This window comes from Cebus imitator, unplaced genomic scaffold, assembly GCF_001604975.1.
Source record: "Cebus imitator isolate Cc_AM_T3 unplaced genomic scaffold, Cebus_imitator-1.0 Scaffold371, whole genome shotgun sequence".
Taxonomy (NCBI): Eukaryota; Metazoa; Chordata; class Mammalia; order Primates; family Cebidae; genus Cebus; species Cebus imitator.
Window position 1 is genome coordinate 527,591 of NW_016107686.1, and position 27,395 is coordinate 554,985.

The 27,395-nt window shown below is 34.8% G+C and overlaps 1 protein-coding gene across 3 annotated transcripts in view; it reads left to right on the forward strand.

Moving 5' to 3' along the window:
• Nucleotides 1-15,149, forward strand: part of CNTN6 (contactin 6) — a 294,828-nt gene extending 279,679 nt beyond the window's left edge. For all 3 annotated transcript variants that reach the window (XM_037730963.1, XM_017507288.2, XM_037730964.1), the window contains 6 exons: nt 1,294-1,528; nt 1,645-1,760; nt 3,979-4,165; nt 12,954-13,066; nt 13,851-14,019; nt 14,859-15,149. In XM_037730963.1, coding sequence (XP_037586891.1) covers nt 1,294-1,528; nt 1,645-1,760; nt 3,979-4,165; nt 12,954-13,066; nt 13,851-14,019; nt 14,859-14,962 — 924 coding nt within the window. In that variant the 3' untranslated portion in view covers nt 14,963-15,149. The remainder of the gene's footprint in view (nt 1-1,293; nt 1,529-1,644; nt 1,761-3,978; nt 4,166-12,953; nt 13,067-13,850; nt 14,020-14,858) is intronic.
• Nucleotides 15,150-27,395: the final 12,246 nt, after the last annotated feature.

Consider the following 27,395-nt stretch of genomic DNA (forward strand, 5'->3'; position numbering starts at 1 on the left):
TCCCATTTCCTTTACTTCCAGTTTTCTACCTGGATGCTAGCTAAATTGGATCTCCTCTCTCTAATTTACAGCATCTGTTTTCTCTTAGCTTTTATTGCCTCACTGTTCCTGCTACTTCAAGTTCTCTAATTTTTGCCTGCTCTATGTATATCTATTATTGTTCTGCCACTCATCATGTTTCATATGCAAACTCTATGAGAGGAATTGACCATGTCTATTAGTTACTATACAGTGCAGAGATTCTGCCCTCATAGATACTCACCAAGATGGTGTCTGTGATTCTGTTGCTCATGAATGGGTTCTCACATGGGTTCCAAGTGGCAGGATAATGTGATTGATATAATAAATGAACTCCCACAAATAAAGAGAACCTTTGAAATGGAGTTGTGGGCATGAGGGACTAGAAGCGCTATGTCCTGCTAGGTGTTGCCTTTATTAGTGTATCAGAATATTTACAAAAAAAAAAAAAAAAAAGCAAAGCATTTTCCTTTGGGAAAACCAAATAAATTCCATTGATTTTTCAATCCAAGTTTCTTGCAATTAGGAGATACATGGGTCTAAATTCAAGCACAGATCCATTTTAATTTGCTAACTTCATATGATTATTTATGATTTTTAGCATCTGTATAGTACAGGGAGAATATGTGTCTATTTCTGTTTTGTTAGTATAGTAATTTGAGACTTGAAATGTATTTTATAAAATCTGATCTTTGTGAGAGTTAACAGTTTATTTTGTCATGTTAGGAAAAATGCACACATGTCACTATCAGTGAAGATGTATGCCTGAGAAATGATGAAAGATCTTTTATACTTTTTAAAGAAATACTCCATGTCTTTAATCATATGCTATTTCACAATAATTACATTACTCATGTCTTACAAAAACTTGTTTAAAATGTTGTGAAACGAAAACATACCTAGTCTTGAAATAAATAGTTAATAAGTTAATCTGTGCTGAGTTTAAAAATTCATATCAAAACCACATTTTAGTGTGTATCATAAAATCTCCTAAACTATTTTATTACTGTAATTTATTAGTGATCAAAGAAAAAATATAAATACGTAAAGCTTGTTTTATATTTCTGTCTGAAAACTTCAGCTATTTATCTGAGTATCTTAAATTGGGATCATTTTTCTAATTGGCATTTCAAATAAAAGTATTTTTAATACATCGTTAAACATAAATGTCCATATTTGTCTCTAAGGAAGAAATGTGAAATAATCAATAAATATTATAGTAGCTTAATACAATATTTTTGCGAATACTCAGTGATTGATCACATTCTGCCCAAGTCAATTCCAGAAGAACTTCAGAATGGGGAGGGATTTGGATATATCGTCATGTTCCGGCCAGTGGGCTCAACAACCTGGACCAAGGAGAAAGTAGCATCTGTGGAATCATCAAGATTTGTTTACAGAAATGAAAGTGTCATCCCACTTTCTCCCTTTGAAGTCAAAGTGGGTGTGTATAATGATGAAGGAGAAGGACCCCTGAGTACGGTGACCATTGTCTACTCTGGGGAAGATGGTAAGTTGCTCTCGGCTCTGGTTTTCTTTGAGACTCTATGCATGGTTTGTGTTCCCTTGTTCCCTCTTCAATGAACCACTCTGCTAAAGATGGTCATGTCTTTCTCTGTATGGTAGAACCTCAACTGGCCCCAAGGGGAACTTCTGTCCAGAGTTTTTCTGCTTCTGAAATGGAGGTTTCATGGAATGCTATTGCCTGGAATAGAAACACTGGAAGAGTGCTGGGCTACGAGGTAATCCACATTAATTTCATTTTTGCTCATGAATGTGCCAACAGACTTCACAATAGCCCCTGTTCAAAAGCCCTATCCTACTAGCCAGTTGTTAGCATATGATCATGTATGTCTAAAGCTACAGCAGGGATGAATTTGAGACAGGGTAGGTGAGCCCCCCAAATAGGGCCTTAGCCTGAGAAAGATCTTGGCCTTGCTCAAGACAGAATTCAAGAGTGAGCCAGTGGTAAAAGAAAACAGCTTTATTGAGGCAGCAGTGTTATAGCTTTGTAATTGCTTCTGTGGAGCAGGTCTACCCCATAGGCAGCATGCTGAGAGTAGCAGCTTGGGAGCAGATCTACATATTTATACCTGCTTTTAATTACATGCAAATTACTGGGTAAGTTATTAATAAATTTCTAGTAAAAGGGTGGTTATTTCCAGGTCATTGCCCTGGAAAGGGGTGGTAAATTTGAGACCATTACCACAGAAAGGGGTGGTAACTTCCAGGTGTTGCCATGGCAGTGGTAAACTGACATGGAACTTGAGGGTGTGTCTTATGGACAGGTGCTTTAACCTCTTTCCTGTTTCAGCCAGTCTTCAATCTCGTCCATAGTAAACTTCTGCCTCCTCCCATATAGTAAAGGAGATCTTTCTAGGTAATTCTAAGCAAACAAGTTAACAAACAGTAGCCATTTTTAAAGGCTTAGAGATTAGGTAAATAAGATGAGTAAGCTCTAGAGATCCGCTGTACAACTGTGCACACAGAGTCGACAATAGTGCATTGTACACTTAAAATTTTTAAGAGAACAGATCTCACATTAAGTGTTCTTACCACAATAACATTTTTCAAAAGTGATCAGGTGATTATATTACTAATTATTCAAATTGCAGTCATTTTTTTTCCTTGGGAAGAGGTAAAGTCTGCTCTTCAATAATCTTATACCATGAAAGAATTTCATTGAGATACCTACTTGTGAATTGGAGTATAGCTTGAAAAGATGTAATTATCTCAGAAAATGCAGTTCAGTAATGAAAAAATACCTAGATTGTCTTGAATCTGCTAATTTTAGTCTATGAAGAGTAAGGCAAGTTACATTTGTAGGCTGTCATCTCACATACACAGACAATATGTGTGTTTTGAATCTGCTATTTTTAGTCTACAAAGAGTAAGGCAAATTAGATTTGTAGCCCTTCATCTCAATATATATGTGTACATGTGTGTCTGTGTGTGTGTGTGTGTGTGTGTATGTATAATCAGTCATCTGATTATATGATTATATACATATATATGATATGATTGATTATATGATTATATTATATACACACATATATAGTGAAATGATATACACACATATATACACACTGATATAGATACACACACTGATACACACACACACATGGATTCCAAAATATAGTTCTACTCTCATGACAGATGTCTTTGCCACTCCATGACAAGAATGCCTTACCTCTTATCTGAACCCTAGTTATTTCTCAAATTCCCTCTCTAGTATCCTCTTCTGTCTGAGCTCTACTCTCATCAATTCCTGACATATTTCATCAAATTCTTGTAGCATTTTTTTTCTATATCACTTCTTTGGAATGCATTCTATAACTTATTTTCACATATACTGTGGATTCTAACCTCTTAGCTAGATGATGAGGGGATACTTAATTTATTTTCTCTTGTTTTTTTTTTTTTTTTTTTTTTTTTTTTTTTTTTTTTTTTTTTTTTTTTTTTTTTTTTTTTTTTTTTTTTTTTTTTTTTTTTTTCAGTGTACCTAAAACAATGCTATTGCATATTTAGAGCTCAGTTTAAATTGCATGATTAATTAACCTGTGATTCAAAGAACTCTGAAAAGAAATGCCAATAGCAAAAAGCTATGACCATAGTCTTTGACTGATTATATACAAATGTGTTTTTGTCTGACTTATTAGACATCATTTGCTAAAGCTGGTAACCTTTAGATAGCTCATAAAATACTTTCATAATCTAAAAAATCAGTTTCTCTAATTTCCATTGTGAATTTGTATTCATGACTTTTTTCAACAACAACGAAATTAGAGAATATCAATTTTATTGCTGTTGTATAACCATTTTAATTAGAAAATGTCTTTGTCATCTATGCTTCTGTTTCTTCCTATATCCCTTGTGGTTGTGATTGATAGTTGTTGGTAAACAATGGTTGATAGTTGTTGGGGAGCAATAAATTGCTTGTGTTTGTTTTTTAATTATCAGGTCTTATACTGGACAGATGACTCCAAAGAATCCATGATTGGTAAAATTAGAGTCAGTGGAAATATCACAACCAAAAACATCACAGGGCTGAAAGCTAATACCGTCTACTTCGCTTCCGTGAGAGCTTACAACACTGCTGGGACAGGACCCTCAAGCCCCCCAGTCAATGTTACCACCAAAAAGTCTCGTAAGTATACATATACTCCAGGAAACAAGATTCATCTGTGAAGAGAAACCTATTCCTTTGCTTGATGTTCGTTTCATTCCCCTCACCTCATCTTTTTACTACTTGTTTACTTTGATTACTTGGTTTGTCCCTTAAATGTAGATACTTATTGAAACTTTTTGGTAAGAATCAAGGTAAATATTTGATCTTTCTGGAATTCCAAAAGAGGACTATTCCAAGTATATCAATTAAAGACAGAGGAGTATAATGTTTAAGACTGGGCCTGATACCCTTCTTCAAAATGCTCTAGAAAACTTACAGCCCGTCATCCAAATGTTAGGTGGTATTTATCTTTCAGTCTCAGTTGCCTCACTTATAAAATGAGGAAAAAGTTGTATTTATGTTCTCATCAGTTCTGTTCAAAACTGAAAGAGATTATTAATAATAAATGCCTAGTACACACCTTAACAAATGCTCAGTAGATGGTTTTTGTTTTGCTTTATTTGTCATTTGAGTCCAAGTATATTCAGATGTGATCCTACAACTGCCATATACCTAGATCATTCCTTTTTGGATACCTTATTACTACGGCTTACTTGGAAGCCCCTGAAATCAAAGAATGAACTCTTCTGCTTTGTCTTATATCCCTTTATAATCAGCCAGTTGATTTCACATAATCAGAATCTACTAAATAAAAGATGAATGTTTTTCATCTTTTGGTGATTGTTGCTGCCTTTGTTTTCTGATTGAGTCTGGTAATGCACAAATATTCCATAATATGAGGCACAACAATACATTGGGAAAGGTCTGATCATATCTGACTGTTCCTGCAAGATGATTTTTTGTGGTTGTGTAATGTTTACATATGCCTTATATGTTATAAATGAATGCAAATTATTCACAAACTCAGCCTTTTAGAAACATATTTTTTTGCTCTCTGAATCCTGATGAATGAAAAACAACAAATGCAATTGCTGAATTTTGAGGAAGACGAAGACAAATTTACTACCGCTATCAAAAATCTAGCTTACCTATACTTCTATTACACCACCATATTTGGAAAGAAGAGGTGGTTGAGAAGAGTTTAAAAATAAAATTATATTATAGTTACTCCCCTTATGCGTATATTTGTCATATCCAAAAAAAACTTAGGAACAATCTCAGAGAATAGGCCCTTGATTAAATAGATCATCCAGTGATTTCTATATAAGCAGATTAACTGTCAGTGGCTCATGTTCCAATTCTGGGTACATCACTGACTCATGACTTGAAATAGGACAAGGCATTCCATTTTTCTGCTTTCATGTTCTTATCTGTTAAATGGAAATTCTCTCTGTCCTCACTGCCTTCCCAAATTATCCATGAGGCACAAACAAGGTACTGATTTGGGGAACATCCTGGAAAATAGGAAGTGCTGTGGAACTGCTAGGAAGGAGACAAACAAACCAAAAGCCTGTGGACCAAAAATCTCTGAACCAGCTTTCCTCCGATTTATCCAGCTTTAGACAGGCTGTGAGTTATTTTCAAGAATGAATTAGTTAACAATGTAGTTCTCTTGCTCTTCCTGTTTTACTTAATGTTGACTAAATCGATGAAGTCATTGCCAGATAACTTGGATTTATGATTTGCTTCTTTGGTCTTTCTGGAGTGGTCTACCTTCTTTCAGCTAATCTGCAAATCTGGATAAAAATCTCTGATCAATGAGCAGTTTTCAGATTGACTAGACATTTAGGTCTAGTTGACTGAGAGATGCCAAACTCACAAAAGCTCTCATGTGTAATTCAGTTTCTATCTGAAGCAAAATCAGTAATGATTAGAAATGTGTTAGAAGCATTTTTTTAAAAAAAAAACAGATTGTATCATGAAAGACTGACAGACATTTTAGTGCAGTTATTGAGCTAAGACTCAGGTCAACTTTTATTATACATAATCCCATCAACCAGTTTAAGGTGGATTGAAAGCTGAACATTAAACTAATCATTTACTTCAGGAAGAGAGAGACATATATATATATATATATATATATATATATATAAAACATGTACATATTATATATATGTTTTAAAATTCTTATTGAGATTTTCTGTATTAAATATACATATATGTATTTTTCGTATCTCACTACTAATTTTATATAAATATATAAAAGTGAGTAACCCCGCCCTCCCTTGACCTCAGGGGCGGACTTTGAAGGACGTTCTTCCCTGCTATTCTTAAGTACTAGGTGGATCTGATTGCCCACAGACAGCACTGCCTTTCCCCAAGATCACACAGCAATGAAGGGAGACAGATGAAGAAGGGACCTAAATGTGCAGGCAGCCCTTCAGGGTCTTACTGGAGTCCTGAAGGGCACAGGCCTTGGCTTCATAGGAGAGCTGCTCCTTGCTGCTGGGCTAGTAGGTGCCCTCCATCTGCCACGTCTCCCGAAGTTTCCACATTAATAGTCCCAGCCCCACAGCCAGGGGTAAGATGGTCAGGATAGGGAAGGCCACGATGATAGCAGTGACATCCCCACTGAGACAGGGCTCCATTGGAGCTGGAGGTGGTGGGTGTAGGTAAAACAGTGCTGCTCTCATTGGCAGAAAAGGTCGATATTTTCATCCAGACTCGGTCCCAGGGGGCTGGCAGCAAAGGGAGGCTCAGCGCCAGGAGCAGGCCCAGGCTGGATTGCATGATGGGTTGACAGAGCCTAAGAAGGGGCTTCTCATGCGAGCCACTCCTCCTGCATCTCGGGTTGTGGGCACCTGTGATGGGGCACCTGGTCCAGGCATCTCTGACCTCACTCTGTATATATATTCTGTGTCTCTATATGTATGTATGTGTATGTGTGTGTGTATATATATATATATGGCAGATGTGTATATATATATAAAACACACACACATACACATTTCAGAAAATATCAATAATGTTTTTCTGTCACCTAAATTTTCTAGTTTCATTGTTTATGCAACCTAAATTAAATTTGTTAGTTTGTACCAAATTATTCTGTTTCTAAGCAGAAAAAAATCCTTGTTTTTGACACTAGATTTGTTCAATTGGCCCAACTGATCCTACAAATGGGCTGGACTGAAATTCACATCAAATGCTAAAACAATTATTGGTTTGTCTGTTGGTTAACACATGATCAATTTGGCAAAGAGTAGGAGATATAAATTTTTGAAAACAGTTTAAGTTACAATGAGTAATTTCACCCAGAATACAATGTTAGAATACCTCTGCTAAGGAAAAAGTGAAATAATAATCAGAAAATTTAAACTGAAGATTTGTGTTTCTTTAAGTATTCAACTTACTTAACTAAATTCAACAAAAACAAAAAAAAACTCTGTAATTCCTAATTTTTTCTATGGACATCTAGTTTCAATGGCTCTTAAATTTGGCTCTTACCAGCCTGTATGCTTCAGTGACCCTATCAAAATAGCCAACAAGCACCTGAGAATAAGAAGAATATACAAGCCTCCATCCCTTTGTATTTAAATACTATCCAATCTCTCATTTTATTACTTTGACATTCTATATCACAGACATTGTGAAAACAGAATAGTAACTTTTCTAGTTTTCTATTAATGGCTTCAAACTTTGTGTTTTAAAACAATACAAGTTGGTTATCAAACATTTTGGAGGTCAGGAGTTAGAAAGGGGTTTTACTGGGTGGAAATCCAGACATGTGCAAGGGCTGCCCTAGCTTTGGAAGCTCCAAAGGAGAATTTGTTTCCTGTTTTCTGGCCTTTCTAAGAGTTCCAATAACTGTGGTCCATTGTGAAACAGTGTTGGAAAAACTTAGAATGGGACTTCAGAGTGAGAGAATTATGGATATGGATCCCTGCTTAGCTACGTACTATCTGTGTGCCAGATCTAATTATTTGGTAACTCTGAATGCATTTTCTCATCTGAATAATGGAGATGAAGATACTTACCTCTAGTTATTTCTCTAAGAACTAAAGGATATAATATACACCAAGATGACCCAGAGGCTGTCATACATGAAGGCTCAGTGCATGGTAACATGTGTTATTATACTCCTCCTTTAGAGGCAATTTCACTTTCTTTGCATTTTTTTAAGTAAGGAAACATAGCTACTTTCTTTCTCTTCATAAATTTGTTGCAGAAATTTTCTTTTCTTTAAGGACCATAGAAGAACATCAAACATGTATGAGAAACAACATTAATGAAACATTGATGATAACCATCATTCCAGGTGCCACTTCTGTATGACTTTGATTTTCCATGTCCTTGAGATGACATCAAGATTACCTCTCAATAGTGGTGACTGCAAAAAATTCTGAATTTGTCACACATTTAAACTGTCACTGTCTATGTTTATAATCTGATATTTCATCTTCCACTGGAAAGTCTCAACAAGCAGAGCTCACATTTACAAAATCTCTGTCTATTCTAATTGGATAAGCTAAAGAAAAAGCAGAGGTGTTTTGTTTTTTGGCTTTTTTTGCTTGATCATTCAGCCATCTGCTCAAAAGACGGTGCCTCCCATGAGCCATGCCCAGAGTTAGGTGCTGAGGGCCTAAGAGCAGTTAAAAGAAGCAAGATATTTGCCAACAGGCAATTTCTCTTTCAGAGAAGAGGCAACCTAAAACAAGACAAAAAAGACAAATGAATAAAATAATTACAAATTATGAAGAGTACAATGAAGAAAATCAGTGAGAGACTAAGATATATATAAGAAGAAGCATCTATATATGATAGGCCATGTATACAAAACTAAAGATAAAGTGGATTTAAGGATGAAAGAGCTTCCAAACAAAAGGAATAATATATGCCAAACTTCTTAAGTGTTATTGTTACTGTTGAGGATGATGATTGTAGTGTTATTGTCTTTTTAAACAAATATCAGTGATTCAACTGTAAGTACCAGGGCCTAGTGGAAATGATGGATTTCCAAAAGACAACTGAGAGGTACTGCAAATATACTGCGATCCACACAGACATCACTTACAAGGAATTTAGATTTACAAGGAAAGAAAGAAAAACATTTACGTCAATTCCAAGAGGAAAAGAAAAGTAAAACAAACAAAACACTGCTTATATAGAAAGAAGTATTCAGACACAGTAACTGAAAGTGTTTGCAAATTTTGGCTCAATTTGGCCTTTGACGTTGACTGACTAGCACTTTGTACTGGATTCTCTCTTGCCATAAATACGCAATCAATCCATATTTAAACATAAAGGAAGCATTAAGCTTTTATTTTATCTTGCACTTATGTTCTTTCTCTTTTGCCCAAATGTCAATCCCATGCTGTTACTTAGAAGTGTAACATAAGAAGTTGTTTTTGAATTGAGTTCACAGTGTGAACTACAGTTGAATATAAATGCCATCTACAGAAAAATTGATTATAGGGAAACCATTAGAGCTGTGATGGGCTAGTTTAATGTTGCTCTGTCATTTGATTAATAGAAAATGATTTAGTCTTTGGAAATTGCCTGAGAGATTTTAAAAATCAGAAAAGGGCTTGCTTGTTGAGTTTACCATTGATAGACTTGGTACAAACATCATGATATCTTTTTTTTTGCTGTCCATGTGACAGTATTTTGGTTTGTCAAGGTGACAGGAATTTTAATTTTATTATAGATTTCTGCAATCCAGTTTAATCAACTACATCAAACAAGAACTGTTAACAGTGCTTATATTAAGGTGATGGCCTTCTAAAGCAGCTTTCAGAAGCTTATATTTTTCAATATCCGACATAAGGGAATGACATTGGAGAAACATCCATGGATAAAGATAAGAAAGGATCTACTAAGAGATATTCCAAGATAATGAACTGAGACTCTCCCATTTTATCTCTCTTTCTAAAAGCATATAAAGATCCAAGTAAGAGCAATATTATTAAGGGGAAAACTTGAACGTACACTAATTATATCTAAGAAGTGAATCATTTGCAAACTTCAGAATTGTATTATTAGTAACAAACCATTTCGAACACAATTGAGAAATTGATTATGTCATAACACCACAGTGGAGAACTGCTACTCTCAGAAAGAGAATTAACAGTTACAGAGCTTTATAATACGTACCACTAACCAAATGAGTAATGTTTCATATTTTATTTCGTATCTCATAAAGAAGGAATTATTTGTTTCATTTTATAATGGTAAAATCCAGCTCTTGGAAGAGACTAGATACAAATTCAAGTCTCTCTGATATCAAAGCCCAACTCTTTTTATCTCCCAGAAAGCAAGACAAGTAAATCATTCTAAATAATCCGTATAATTGGCCATTCATAACGAGGTACCCATTCAGGATGCAACTCTTCTTATTTTATGCCCAGGGAATGTTGTGCTTCTGTTTTGGTAGATGAGCAAACAAATGCAAACATGTAAATGACAAAGTTATTGCCAACATCACAAACTGCTCCTTTATGTAGCTGGAATGAATCAGTTCTGTCTCCTAGCATGTTGATTTTTTCAGTGGATTTATAGTGTTGAAAACAATACATTTTCCTAAAACAAACAAACAAAACATACAGAAATACATAAAACTTCCAGAATCCACACTGCCAATGACACTGAAGTGGTGAGTTTATATTTTCTCTGTATTGATTGTATGATGGTAATGTTGGTGCTGAGTTTTAAAGAACAAAGATAAAAAGAAAGGTATCTAGAGTATACTAGATATTACAATTGCAATATCCTGTGAGAATTTTGATATTATCTCTTTTATAGATGAGAAAAAGATTTAAAAGGTCACTGGGGGATAAATTCAGAAAGGATAGTTACACAGTCATTATGGTTGCCATTCAGACCTTTAGAAATAAATATGTTGATAAGCATTATAATTGACAAGTACATTGTACATTGACAAGCAATGTATCGAATGCTTACTAAGCTAAAAGCTTTCAGGTCTTTAATTACGGGTTTATATTGTCAAGAAATGTGCCAGGACATGGTCAATCCAGTTGGCCTGTCCATCTTATAAATAGGTATGGATTGCTATGAGTCTGACCATGGAAATTGGCCTTGATCATAGGACAACATAATGAATGGATTGGCTGTATTTTGTCACCTATGGATCTGCCCAGAGTCCAGTGTATAATCAGTACAGCCTGAGAAGATCACCACAGGAACCTGAGCAGTTTTCTTTAGCCATCTTATTGTACAGTCATTTATTCAACATACATGAATTGTATGTCTCCTATATGCCAGGCACTGTACTAGGGATTGGTAATATAGAGCTAAATAAGGCACATGCCCTCAAGTAATTTAAAGAAACATATCACCAAGAATAAATATATTCCAATGTGATAAATCTGTAATGAAATATGAACTGAGCCTCATGTGAGAACACAGGGAAACATTTCTCTAACACATCCCAACTGTACTGTAAGTGGCTGAGTAAACAATAGTGATATCCCAGTGGATTTGGGGTACAGAGAGAATGCATGGTAATGTAATTGAGACACCTGGATTCTGCAATATGTGACTCTTAGCGACATGTAGGCGATTAAACAGCAGTTGAGTCAAAACTCTGAAAGAAATAGTTTCCATTTCTATCAGTGTTATAATGAATTAAATATTACTCTCATTCAGCCTCACAAATTCAAAAAAGATGCCAAATACATCTTGTTGGGCAGTTTTATCTTTGCTTCTGCTTTCCAGATGAATTATTTTAAATCTCTCTAGTTTCTTAAACTCAAAAATAGTCATGTGGGCTCAAATCTTTCAAAGCAGCAAGTTTTTCTGAAGAAACACTACACAGGAAAGCAACAGACCAAGATTCATTAGCTGCATGCTTTTGGATAAGTGACTTCCCAACCTGGATTCTAGTATGTAAAATTCTCTAGTTGGACTACATCCATTACTTTAGAGGCCTGATTCTAAATCTTTCATTTCTTATCTTCCACCGACTCTCACCCAGACAACATTAATTTCAGAAAACTAAAAGTCACAGTTTAGATTTGAAGTTGACACTCTTTGGGATGATCAATGATGTTGTGATGAGTTTTCCCTTTTCTGGGTTCCCAAAAGCTCTATTTATTTTTAATGGCATGCAGCTTTCAGATTGTCCAGACAAGTTAATTAAGTTAAGATAGACATATGACCAAATGAAGTTAATCATCAGCTTTCTTGGGGGAATTCTAACTTGACTATCTCTGAACAGAGAAGGTTTCAAATTTCAGGTGTGGTGAACAGTCATGATTTCTGCCATGTACAGTGAGAATGACAAAGGGGTGCTCTCTAGCAAGATGAGCATGCAGCAGACGCTGCTTTGATAAGCAGAGTGAAGAACTTGGCTTTGTGACATTTTTTGTCTCTCCTCAGACTCTGCTGCAATCTGCCATGAGTTATAAGAAATATCCATGATAATTTACTACAAATATTTTGTTTAAAATATCTTGAATTGGTATTGATACAATTAGAAACTTAACTAATACAATGTTAAAATATAAAGAATTTTAAGAATGAACATATCTGTGTTGATATATAAAATGTTTGCAACTTGAATTTATCAAACATGCTTATTGATTGATGGCCAAATGGAATCCTAAAGATACTCTCTGTCTGTTTATATATGATAAAGTAAACTCAACAGCAATGATTAATAAATTAATACTGGACATGCAGCAAGCCATTATTAATTCATAAGTCTGTCACAAAGACATTCCCAAATGACCAGATGTGAATAAATTTGCTTACTGTGAGTAGAATTAATATATTTCAAATGACACTGAAAACATTTTAGCTCCTTCTATGCAAATCATGGAAGACTTATTTTTTCTTTTCATGTTGACAAATCATACAGTGATCATGAGCTAATTAGTATTCATTTGGATCTTTGATTGTCTCTTTAAAGCTCCAAGTCAACCACCAGCAAACATTGCCTGGAAGCTGACCAACTCTAAATTATGTTTGAACTGGGAGCATGTAAAAACCATGGAAAATGAGTCTGAAGTTTTGGGGTACAAGGTGAGTATTTAGTTTTTCTTTTAATCATACCAATCAAGTTACTAAGGAATGAGACCTGTGACACCCAAATAGAAAACAAATCGTATCCATATGGAAACATTGCAATCTTTTTCAACATTATTTTGAAAATGCCATTTTTGGTTTCTAATTTTCCATTGAAGAGGTTTTATATTCTAATGTCCAGTAGCGTATTAGGGAACATCAAAAAATAAAATTCCATAGGATGTAACATTTTTTCTTCAAGCGACATCATAAGATAATGGCATATGTGGGTAGTAGACGTGATGAGAATGAGACCAAAGAATATATCTAACTAGAGTTTTTAGAACTTAGGCAATAGTATGATATGATCTTTTAACAACATAAAAGGCATCTAACAAGAGTGTAGTCAAATACCCAGAGCAAATCTTTCCATCGGTGATAATGGGCATCATCTCTTGGCAAACATATATTCAACATTTGAAATGGGTCCAAACTAAACAGTGAGTTTTCACAGCAAGCTCCAGTGATAATAGCCTTAAGCTATTTAACTAATAGAGAGAAATCTACTCCCCTTCCAGAGGCATTGGCCAAACAAAAACCAAAATACAAAAAAACAAAACTCTTTTTCTTAACAGGAGCAACTGAATTTAAAGGAAAGGCATCACCTGGATGTTTCCATCTGAGGAGTACAACATTTATGATTATGTGTCTTGTGTCTTATATCTTACAGTGTTCCAGAACAGTTGTGTGAACCTTAGAGAAGCAACCTGTCCATGCTAATTTGATACTTCATTTTATTCAGATCCTGTACCGGCAAAACAGACAGAGTAAGACTCATATTTTGGAAACAAACAATACATCAGCTGAGCTTCTGGTACCATTTGAAGAAGACTACTTAATTGAAATAAGAACAGTCAGTGATGGTGGGGATGGAAGCAGCAGTGAGGAAATTAGGATTCCAAAAATGTCAAGTAAGTTGTGTCACGCTTGCTGTAGTAGATTTTGAACTGAGACAGCTGCTGCATAAAATTCAGCTCCATGAAACCTTCCAGTTATGGTTTAAATGTTGAGTGATAAGATACATTTTCAATTGTGAGCAAAAGGTGATGAGCCAACTTTTTTAAAGTTATTCTCCAAAATTGTAACATGCTTATACATTAAATGTTTTTATGTTTCCTCTCCTGAAAACCAAAACAATAAAAATAAAAGGAAAATTAAATAAAAAAAACAACTTTGTGTCAGTAGAGCATAATTCTATCACTCATTCTATTGGCACAAAAGTCAGAAAGTTTTTTCATAGATTCTTTCATGTCTCTTACAGCAGGGATGGCAAATATGATCACATACAAATATACTCTTTCCCATGTTCATGGCAGACATCACTAATCAAGTGTGGCATTCATAAGGAACAACTTTCAAGTCCTTCTCAATACAATTTTCTAAGCCAACCAGCATCAGTCAGTCAGGGTTAGCATGCAACAATAATGTATTATTTTTGCATTAGAAGAATCACTTACTCATCTGCCTGAAGCTGTGATTGAGTGCAAGTCATTAGCATCCAATGCTGGCCAATCCTTTAGGCAGACTTTGCCAATTTAGGGATTTTTCTTTTGCATTTTTATACTTAAAGCAGGCATCCTAGGACAAAGAAAGGGTAAGGCACTTGCTAAAATTAAATATAATGTGAATATGACAAGTATAATAAAACATGTTACTAGAAATGTTAGTATAAATTTTGGGTTTTGAAAAATTAATCTAGCAGGCAATACTTTATCTCAAGAAATTTTTGTCTTATCTTTATATTTTGCAGGTTTGAGTTCCAGAGGAATTCAAGTCTTAGAACCTAGCACGCATTTTCTGTCAATTGTCATTGTGATTTTTTACTGTTTTGCTATTCAGCCACTTATCCAATGAATAAAACCATAAATATTTGAGAGTTTTTTTGAAAGCAAAACATTCTGTAAATATGCTTTCCAGTCTCTGATACAAGACACATTCTTAATACAGACTTGTTTGGAAAGAAAAAAATGTATATTATTAAAATCTTGTAAATATCTATGGTACATTAATAAAACAATTTTAAACACTTTTGAATTTTAAAGTTCGCACATGATTACATGCATTCGTAGGTACCACATTAATCTGGGGAGTTGTAACTGCTGTGTCTTTTAAGTGACTTACATGGAAAGTATAAATAATTCTCCGGTGATGATGAATACAAAATTGGCTCGTAGTTTATAGCTGACATACATTTTTATGTGGTCCAGGCAATTACTTCAGTATTTAAAATTTCCACTCTACTTCAAAATAAAATATAATTATTTATTTATAGTTTGGATTCTTTAAAAATATAAACTATTCCAAAGCATGGTGTGCTTTTATCTCTGAATCAAGTTGGAACAAGAAATATTTTTACTCAATATTATTTCAATATACATGATGTTCTTCTCAGCTCACTTTTCAGAAGGTTCAGTCATAATAATGGCAGAAAAAGTACTTTATAGCAAAGAAAAATAAATGAAGGGAAATGAGTACCCACCTAAAATAATCTTCTAACAACTCTGGTATATAGTAAGCAATTGCTATGGCAAAGTTTAACATTTGAACTGTTGCATGAACAAATCTCAGGTAATTATTACAAATTGATTGCAATGTATGTGGCCTTATTTTTATAATAAAACAATCTGGGAACATAATTATTTCATCAGGTTTCCTACACTTTGGTCAATATATTATTTTTTGCCAATTTTCTCTGCAGCTATGAAAATAATTCTACATGAACCAGTGTTTAGAAAGATTTTACGGGTTGACTTTTCTGTAGAGTGAGCCTGTTTCAGTCAGTGGCCTCGCTTCTTAGGATTGGATAAAGCAGTCTGGAGAAAGCAGTCTGGGAGAAGGTAAGGTTAGTGACTCAGCCCATACAATGCTATGCTACCACCCCTCTCCTCTACAAACAGCCTTGAGGGATCAGTTCCTGCTGTCATCCTTCCCTGGCTCCATGCCAATCAGATTTGTTGTCCTGTAGAGCTAAATGTGAGAAATGCTCAAGTGAGTTTTATCTTCTTAACATACTGCAACCTCTTAAATGTGTTGAGAATATGTGAACAATTCTCACAACCCTCAAATCATACAATCCTCAAAATCTTGTGATTTTCATGTCTGAAGCATTTTAAAACTCTTTAAAATACTCCATGTAGTCAGCAGCAGATGGACAATGGCTTTCACAGTTCAGAACTTGCTCCTTGCCTAAACAGTGTTTCAGGCACACAGTGCAAATTAATGAGCCTTATTACCATATGATCTGACTGTGCTTTTGTGGAGCAAAACAAATAAGGAACAGAAAATAATATTTGAAACACCCCTATTCACAGCTGCCTGGCCAAAATACATATGAATTAACCAGAGATACCAGTCCTGGCATACGGTCTTAATGGTTTCCTTAATTTGGTGAAAGACATGATTTATGTCCTCCTCCCCAAAGAAGAGATTGAGGGTTAAATATACTATGAGATTTTTGTTTCCGCTGATTAAGTGAATTAGATACCCAGACATTTGTGTGTGAGTTCAAAAGTTAAGTCAGTTTTTATCAATAATTCTTACATATTTTCAGGGTGCTATTTATTTCATGATTTCTAAAATATTAAAAGTCTGTATTTGCTGTCTAACATATCTAATGTATTATTTATCTTTTTATCAATTCACTAAATTTTTCAGACCATATTTGGTCATTAATATTAAGCAGCATGGGCTTTGGTGTGATTTGAATGTGTCCTCTTAGTGAAAAATTGAACAACTTTCTTTTAACATCTCCATTTCACTAATATCAGAACTATAGAGTGTGATGTACATAAAATATTTGGCATGCTGCAGGAAACATTTTAAGTTATCAATAAATGAAGCTGCTGTTACCTGCTACTATGAATTAAATCTGAAATGAAATAAGTTATGACATTTAAGTATCCAATATACTGTAAAAATTGTTTCAACCTTTGTGTGGAAATCCAAACCAACTTCAGTGAATTGAATATCTACTCTCTATAGTAAATGGCACGAACGAATGAAAACAATAGTGGTTCTAATAACCCATTTCAGGGAAACATTCTACATGATGTATATACTCCTCTGACATTCAAGAAGGATTTCCAGTGCATCCTGTATTGACTGAGTGCACTGCTGTTATAAACATGATATGTCATTTCCCTACTTCCTGCAAAAAAGGGAGACAATGTGATTGTACCTGGAAATGGCTGGAGGGGGGACAAGAAATAAGATTTAGAAGACTCAACACAGTGGAAATGTGACACTATAATGCTATGGACTGCCTAGATCATGTAGACTTCAAACTCAGCTTCATTTTCTCTCTTTTGTTCATACTCTAATCCTCCCTGCTCAGTGTCCTTTTTCTATCAATACAGCAGAGAGTGAGGAGGGCATGACTGCTATCTTTAAAAACAAATGCAGATGGTGAGGGATGACCTGAAATCTATATGAATTCTAAATTCAATAAGTATTACTTCTCATAAGTAAACCTACTATTTTTGTGCTTTTATGTATTGCCAGTCTTGAGATGCAAGTTGGAGCACACACTCTTGTATTAGTCCATTTTCATGGTGCTATGAAGAAATACCTGAGACTGGGTAATTTATAAATAAAAAGAGTTTTAATAGACTCACAATTCCACATGGGTGGGAAGGCCTCATAATCATGGCAGAAGGTGAAGGAGGAGCAAAGGCATATGAAACACAGCAGCAGGCAAGAGAGCGAATGTGCAGGGAAACTGTCCTTTATAAATCATCAGATCTCATGAGACTTATTCACTGTCATGAGAGCAGCATGGAAAACATCCACCACCATGATTCAATTACCTCCCACAAGTTCCTTCCCATGACACGTGGGGATTAGGATTATAAGAGCTATAATTCAAGATGAAATTTGTGTAGGAACACAGTCAAACCATATTAACTACCTGGGTACAATTATTACTTCATGTACTATAGAACTACATGTTGAATTCAGCAGAGATTTTTGTTCAAGACAGCCATGTCTCTGTTGAGGTCAATACTTACATTAGTCAGGGTTCTAGAGAGAAACAGAGCCAATAGGGTGTATGTGTGTGTGTGGAGAGAGAGAGAAAGAGAAAAAAGAGAGAGAGAAATTATAAGGAACTGATACATGTGATCATGAGACTGAGAAGTCCAGATGCAAGAAAGCCTATGGTGTAGCTGGAGACCGAGCTCAAGGCTAAGAGCCAGGAGGGTCAATAATGCAAATTCCAGTGTGAGTCCAAATCCAAAGGCAGGATGAAACTTATAACCCAGCTCAAAGACAATCAGGCAGAGAAGAATAACTGTTTTTTACTCAGCCTTCTTATCTATTCAGGCCTTCACCAGATTGGATGTTGCCCACCCGCAATGGGGAGCACATTCTGCCTTACTTCATCTACCAATTCGTGTATTAATTTCATCCACAAAAACCATCATAGACACAGCCAGAATATGTAACCAAATATCTCAGCACCAAATGGCCCAGTCGAGTTGACACATAAAATTTACTATCACAGTACTTTCTGGCTGAGATTAAATAATTCAGTTCTGCTTTCATCAGTTTTTGGAATGAAATTATTTAAATGTACTTCTCAACTTATTCATTTGTAAAACGATATGTTGGGATTACAAGATCTCAGAGTTCTTTTAAAACTCTGTAATTTTATACTAATGTGCATAATGTGTAACTTCTTTGGGTATAAGACAGTGTTTCAGAACCCTTCCCAACCCACACATACTCTGCAATGCTTTCCCTTTGTTTTTTCCTGTGTTTTTGCCAGTTGTTTTGTGCTTTTTAAGCGGGAGTTTGCATTACTAAAATTGAGCATGCTTTTTCAAACTACAAAGGACCCTCAGAGTTTCTAACCCATCTCTACACCCCATTGAGAATCACTAGTGTATTGCAGTAGTTCCCAAGGGCAGGGCTATTATAAAGTTTTCACTGATCAGTGGAAAAAAAAAAGACAAATATATAATATATGGTGAGATGTTCACAATGAATAATTTGTGAAATATGGCTTTCCCCCATTGTGAAATGCCCATTCTTTGGGGAAACAAAGTTGAAAATGGATCACAGTTTATGTGCACTGTTTCAAAACATTTTACTTGGGAAAAAGAGTAGCTTACTTTATATCAAGCTCAATTATTTTTATTCTTAAAAATGTTTATCTTCTAAGGAAAATCAAAAACTGAAAACCACTGATGTTAAGTCTTTTTATACTTATTTGTTTAATCTTATAACCATCAAATCAACAATTTGAGTTTGTGTGTTGAACTATAGTTTATGTGCCAAGAGTTGTGAGTTCTATGGAATTATTGTTTATGTACACAAATCCAGTCATAACTCTAGGCAATATAGCCTACCACTTATAACAAGTCATGAATATAATTAGATTGTAAGAAAAATAGAATGTCAAAATCCTGACTTTTTTAATATCTTAAAATTTGAAGATTATTTGCTTTCTATTTTTCTGTGTTAAAAATTCTTTCATGAAATTATATATAGTTAGCTGTTAGGCTTTATTTAAAGTCTTTACAAATAATTTTAGCAAAATAATTTTATTTTAACAAATAATTCTTATTGAATTATAAATTTATTTCTTCCATTTTTAAAAAATATTATTGTTGTTAACAGTGCTTGGCATGGTCCTGGGCAGAGAATGATGCTTAAAACACATATTTGCTTTCTGGACTGATTTATACAGCCAACTGTTGGCAATTTGTTTTCCTTTGGTTTCCTTATGAAAACAAGGGCCAGCTATGATGGCTTATACCTGTATCCCAGTACTTTGGAAGGCCAAGGCTAGTGGATCACTTGAAGTCAGGAGTTTGAGACCAGCCTGACCAACATGGTGAAACCTCATCTCTGCTAAAAATACAAAATTAGCTGGGCATGGTGGTACATGACTGTAATCCCCACTACTCAGGAGGCTGAGGCAGGAAAATCACTTGAACCAGGGAGGTGGAGGTTGCAGTAAGCCGAAATCACACCCAAACTCCAGATTTTGGTGAGTCAGTAATATATCCCTGAAATAAAAATAAGTAAATAAAAATAAAATCCTTGGAATATTGTCACTTGAGAAAACATCAGAAATGCTGTTACATTGCTATTTTAAAACACATACTTTAAAATCTGGTTAGATGTATCTTAGAAGAGACTTATTTTGTTCAGAGTAAGGCTCTCAAGGGAAGCTCACTCAATGACTCTTTAAATAAAGATAGCAAGTTGCAGCTCAATCAGAGTGAAAAGAAATATTGATGTAAAAGTGTTTTGTTCCCTACACCCATTAAAGACAGAAGTAAGCTAGACTAAAATGTCTGTAGGTTTATCATCTTACTCCTGGAACTGAATGCTCTATTGGATAGAATCCTATTCTTAGGCAATGATTAATTAATGTTTATAAATCACTTTGAAGATGAAAAGCATTGTATAAATTCTAATCATTTCGATTATGGTGATTTTTTCCCAAGAAGTATATTAACTTTTTGCAATGGTACTTTGAAAATGCATGCATTTGTGTCTGAAGCCAGGTATCATGCCTGGAAGAAAATAGTAATTGGAAAGTTTGAAAGATAATAATTCTGAGATACTAAAAATTTAGGTGAATTCGTAATAGTCTGCATGGACTAAATAATTTTAATTCAAACATGAAATAATCTACATCTATTCATGACAGTTTTCAGCTTGTGAAATAAATGTCATAGCAACAGAATGTGTTCCTGAAATGATATATACTCCTAACAAACCTCAGGAAATCTCAGAGGCTTTCATAGTAACAATAACGAGTTTAGGGAACTTTTATTACCTGTAACTGCAGTAGTTATAATATCTCCCCAAACTAACTTTGAACAGATTCATTTTAGCCTACTTTTGTTGACAGAAAAGCATAATTAGATATATTACTGGCCGTTTCTAAATCAGATCTTTTTTAAAAATCTGTGTAAAAGTGAAAATGTTATAATTTCATCATCTAAATTATTGTGTATTTAGACTTACAAACATACTATTTTAAAATTTTAAATTCTTAATAGAATCTAGAATTTTCTTGCTTTGCTTTGCTTTTTTNCTCTGTCACCCAGGCTGAAGCTGCACAATCTTGGCTCACTGCAACCTGTGCCTCCTGGGTTCAAGCAATTTTCCTGCCTCAGCCTCCCCAGTAGTGGGGATCACAGGCACACATCACCACACCTGGCTAATTTTTGCATTTTTTAAAATAGAGACGAGGTTTCACCATGTTGACTAGGATGGTCTCAAACTCTTGACCTCAGGTAATCCACCCGCCTCAGCCTCCCAAAGTGCTGAGATTAACAGGCATGAGCTTCTGCACCTGCCAAGTCTAGAATTTTTAAAAGAGACTCCTAAATCCAAGAACGTGACTCAGATTATTTTTAGTATTGTTTGGACTCGTGTAATATTTCAAGCTAGATGACACCAGAAAAACGACTTGTAACTAGTTAAGGAGAATCGGAAAACCCCCAACTTGTTGACATCAATAGGTAGACAGTACTCGAGAGGTTGAGGCAGGAAGATGACTGGAGCCAAGAAGTTCCAGGCTACAGTGAACTGTGATCATGCCACTGCATGCCAGCCTGGGCAACAGAGCAAGACTATGTTTCAAAGAAAAGATTGACAGGAGGGAAATTAATCATCAATATTTGCTTATAACAATTAAGATACCAGATTTTTCTATCTGAAATTGATATTCTTCATCAGAAAATGTCATGCCTTATAGCATGTTACATTATGTTGCCTTAGGCTATATTTTATTATTTATCATTTGTCTCATTTTTTTTTTTAGAAAATGAATAATTAGTTCCAGAGGAGATGAACCATATTTTTTTATTTTCCCCACACCTATCACACCCAAAGTGTACCTGACATCCAGTAGTTGCTCAACATATATATTTTGAATGAATATACAAACAAAAGAAAGGGTTGAGTGTGCATTACTTAATAGAATCTCATTGCCACTCCTACAAAAGTGGCAAAGTTAACCTAAAGAATATTGTCTTTTGTAAAGCTTTCATATTAAACATTGTAATTTAACATGACATATAATTGATGTAAGTCTGTTGGCATATAAAATATTTTAATTTTTTAAAGCTTTCTAAAATTAAAATAAATTTTAAAGGCAATATTTTTTAATAGAAAATACCATGTAATTTTATGAGAGTTTTTTCCTTCCCCTCAAAGATTTTTAAAAGACAGTTCTCAAAAGTTTGAGGCATTAGAACTGTATATCCAAACCAGAGAGCAACATCCATGGTGTCCAGAAGACGTAAGGATCATTCCAAGGTCTAAGTTGCAATTACTTTCCCTGCAGCCAAATTAACTAAACTTTATACCCTTGATCATACACATAACAAAATCTAAAAATCTTGTCATGCTGCAATATTCAATCCATCTATTCAGCCAGGAAGGTATTTTTAGTTGGCAGATATAACACAAAATTATGACTTCCCCTTTTCAGGTGGTCTTCTTTAGGTCATACTGTAATATTCACTCAGCTTTATTTCCAAAAGCTCAAAATAACTAATGGATTTGCTGAAAATTTCAGAGAAAAAATAGTTCTCTGGCATTAACGAAGTTGCAAACTTTCAACACAAGGTCAAAGCCAGCCAGGAACAGGATAGATGTCATCAGTGTCTGTATACTTAAACATTGAAATAGTTGTCAGTGTTCAGATGTCAGATTTCATGTAAATCTAACTTTCCTTGAGCCACTCTGAGTCTGCCTTCTTGCATGGCACTAAGCTAGTGAACTTGTGACTAAGTCTTCTCTTTGAGATGAAGCATTTTTCACCATGCTCCTTTCGCAGTTTTCATAATCCATTTATGAACCTACCTGGCCCTTTTAGGAATCTGAGTTTTGACCCTTGTTAGACATGATGCAATGTACCTAGAAGACAACGTTTTATGGTATCATTGTTTTTTACACATACTACTTCATACTCATTTATATGAACACCTCTTTTCAGCTGTCATGAACTGTGAGCATTTAATGTAAGAAAGTTGAACATTTATATAACAAGAAAAAATAAAGTTATGATGATAAGAAATTTGTCTTTTAAAAATACGTATTTATGTTTACATTGAGGTCAAAAACATGGCAACTACTCATGAAATAGATCCACATTTATAATTGATCAAATCAGTCAAGAAAATATTACTTGTTTACCATGTTCTATCCATTGCTCTTGGCCCTATCAAAAAAAAAAAAAAATCATTGAAGAGGAGAAACATGCTACCAAGGTTGGGAGTAAGTAATAATTCAGCCAACTCCTCTCACTTCAGAAAACAATCACAAGTTTTGATAAGCCCTAAGGAAAAACAAGGAAGATGTTCTGATAGAGAAGAAAACATGGGGCCAGATGGGTACCCCAAACTAGATTGGCAAAAGGCTCTTCTTAGAGAAGAGCTGGTGGTCCCGAAAGTTGCAGGTTTGGGGAAGTAACTTGATTTAGGTTTAAAATACTACTTCTGTTTCAGGATTACTCTAATTAATGTGTGGTAACTGGACTGTCATGAGCCAAGAACAGAAGCAAAGATTCTAATAGTAATCCTTGTAATAGATCAGTGGTGGCTAGACTAGTTTGGTGGCAGGTAATAGATCTTTAGGCTTGTCAAGAATGCCCATTGTTTAGATATAAGGAAGGTGAGGGACACCTCTGAATATTTTAAAGCAACCATTATTTTATAACAGGGGAAAAACTAGGGAACAATCATGCCTAGGAATACAGAAAATGGGGTGATAATCAAGATTCGATTTGGGACATGGTAAGTTAGAGATCTCTATGGGAGATCTGGGTAGAGATCTAGCAACTAGGGTCAAGGAGATCTGGGTTTCCCCATTAGTCCTATTTTATTTATGAATAGCAGTGACCCTTGACCTGTGAGGTGACTTTTGAACTGACCTACTTCACTGTAAGTCTCAAATTTTTCTTCCACATAATGCACAGCTTTGTTAGGGTAACACTTACATTACTATTAGTACTCAAGCAGTATAAATAATGGATATTACTATTTTATAACAATAACTTTCAAACTGCAAGATACTGAGTCAATTATTAAAGAGTTAAATTCAGATTATCATCTGACTTTATTTATTTTTTTAATTATACTTTAAGTTTTAGTGTACATGTTCAGATCATGCAGGATTGTTACATAGGTATACACATGCCATGGTGGTTTGCTGCATCCATCCCCCCATCATCTACATTAGGTGTTTCTCCTAATGTTATCCCTTTCCAATCCCCCTACCCGCTCCTATCCCACTCCTAGCCCTCCCACCCCCCAGCAGGCCTCTGTGTGTGAAGTTCCCCTCCCTGTGTTCATGTGTCGTTATTGTTCAACACTCACTTATGATTGAGAACATTTGGTGTTTGGTTTTCTGTTCTTGTGTCAGTTTGCTGAGAATGATAGTTTCCAGCTTCATCCATGTCCCAGCAAAGAACATTAATTCATCCTTTTTCATGGCTGCATAGCATTCCATGGTGTATATGTGCCACATTTTCTTTATCCAATCTATCATTGATAGGCATTTGGGTTGGTTCCAAGTATTTGCTATTGTAAACAAAGACAAGACTTGTTTATAGTGCCGCAATGAATATAGGTGTGCATGTGTCTTTATAACAGAACAATTTATAATCCTTTGGCTACATACTTAGTAATGGTATTGCTGGGTCAAATGGTATTTCTATTTCTAGATCCTTGAGGAATCGCCACACTGTCTTCCACAGTGGTTGAACTAATTTACACTCCCACCAACAGTGTAAAAGTGTTCCTATTTCTCCACATCCTCTCCAGCATCTGTTGTCTCAAGAATTTTTTAATGATCACCATTCTAACTGGCATGAGGTGGTATCTCAATGTGTTTTTGATTTGCATTTTCCTAATGACCAGTGATGATGAGCTTTTTTTCATATGTTTATGGGCTGCATAAATGTCTTCTTTTGAAAAGTGTCTATTTACATCCTTCACCCACTTTTTGATGGGATATTTTTTTCTTGTAAATTTGTTTAAGTTCTTTGTAGATTCTGGATATTAGCCCTTTGTTAGATGAGTAGGATGCAAAAATTTTTTCCCATTCTGTTGGTTGCTAGTTCACTCTAATGATAGTTTCTTTTGCTGTGCAGATGCTCTTAAGTTTAATTAGGTCCTGTTTGTCTATTTTGGCTTTTGTTGCCATTGCTTTTGGTGTTTTAGTCATGAAGTGCTTGCCTATGCCTATGTCCTGAATGATATTGCCTAGGTTTTCTTCTAGGGTTTTTATGGTTTTAGGTCTTATGCTTAAATCTTTAATCCATCTGGAGTTAATTTTTGTATAAAATGTAAATAGGCTTCAAAATGTTTTTCCCTTTAAGATGCTCAGAAAAAAGTTAACTATAATGTACACAATGCAATACTATTCAGTCATAAAAGGAAGGAACTATTGTAATTTGTGACAACATCGATGAACCTGTAGGATGTCTTGTTAAATAAGCCAGGCACCAAAAGACAAATACTTCATGATCTCACTAACATATGGAATCTTAAAAAGTTGATCTCAAAAAAGCACAGAACTGAATGGTGGTTATGAGAGACTGGGGTGGTTCTAGGGGAATGCAGGAGAAGGTTTGAGAAGATAATGGTCAAAGGATACAAGGTTTCCTTTAAATAAGAGGAATAAGTTCAAGAGATCTTTTGTACCACAGGGTGATTAGAGTTAGCAATACATTGTATTCTTAAAAATGCTGGGTGGGTGTAAAGTGTTATCTCCACAAAAATGACAGCAATGTGATGTAATAAATATGTTAACTAGATTTAGTCATTCAATAATTTATATATTATTTAAAACATCATGTTGCACATGATAAATGAATCTACCTTACATGACAATTTGAAAATTTCTTAAAGATAATAAAAAGGAATTAACTGGAAAACTCCATTCCAAAATTAAATTGGCCATTAAGATTTAATATTGATCAATTCAATATTAACAAAAAGATTGTTCAGGTGTAAGCAAATTCTAAATTGAGAAATCAACATGTTTTGTTTTTTATCTTTGACTTCATTCTAAAAACAGAGTTCTCAAACTGTAAATTCATAAACTTAAGGTAAACGAATGATTTGCTGGTCCTTGGCATTTTTCTTTTTCACCTTTAGAATTTTTCTTATGCTTCTTTTTCTTCATAGAATGTTCTCTTTCCTTTTTCTGCATGGAATATTCTCTTTTCTTTTTCTGAGTGGAATGCTCTCTTTCCTTTTCTGTGTGAAATGTTCTCTTTCCTTTGCCTGGGGAGCAGCATCTTCAGTTACCAGCTCCAGTGCCAGCCGCTGCACCTCTGAGACTTGTTGCACCCCACTCTTCTCGGGCTACTCTTGCATTTTACTTCATCCATGGAGCTCCCTGTATACATCTCAGTCATAGCATTTGGCACTTGGTTTCTCAACTGTGGGCTTCCTTTACTGCTTCCCTCACTTGTTGGTGAATTAATTGGGGATTATGAATTCTCCAGCACTTATTATTATGCTGTGAATATAGGAGGCTCTTGAGACATGTTTGAAGAAGACAAATAGACAGGGAGGGAAAAAAAAGAAATTTAATTTTTGTTTTCTGGCAAGTCTGAATGTATTTTGCCAGCCACATATTTTAGAATAAAAGGAATCAAAATACAAGAATATAGAATTGTGATACTACTCGTTTGCCTGAAATTGTTTTTCTACTATTTATAAAAGCATATCTTAAAATATCTTGAAATAGGAAGAAAAACCGTATTATCAACACAAATATTTTATTAGAACTGATGAACAAACTGGTGAACAAACATTTTAAGATATTATAACAAGTGGCTCCATATGAATTATTTTCTTGGATTTGTAGTACATAAGACAACTCTGTTGGCTTTGTGACAATTTAAGAAGCAAGTTTCATCTGCAAACTGTTATTTCCAGGTAAACAAAATTCCAGCACTACTTCCTCCTTTGTCCAGAAGATAGGTTAATACCCAAAGGCAAATGATTTAGGCATTTCCATCAACAAAATCAATGTCTAGTTTCTTCACCTAAATAGATTCCTCTTTATCCTTTTGACCTACCTACAGTGTCTTGGCATTCAACACCCCTAGAATCACAGAATTGGGAGACTGGTTGGTGGGCAGTAATTCTAGCTGTTCCCAAGCTGCAGTCTCCAGCAAGATAAAATATGGCTCCTTCAAGGTACAGATAGTCAGCAGTTTATGAATAAATCGTATTGTCTTAATAAATCTGTCATTTGGTTGTTGGGGCACATGTTAATAGAAATACTGCTGAAAACAGTTCTTTGT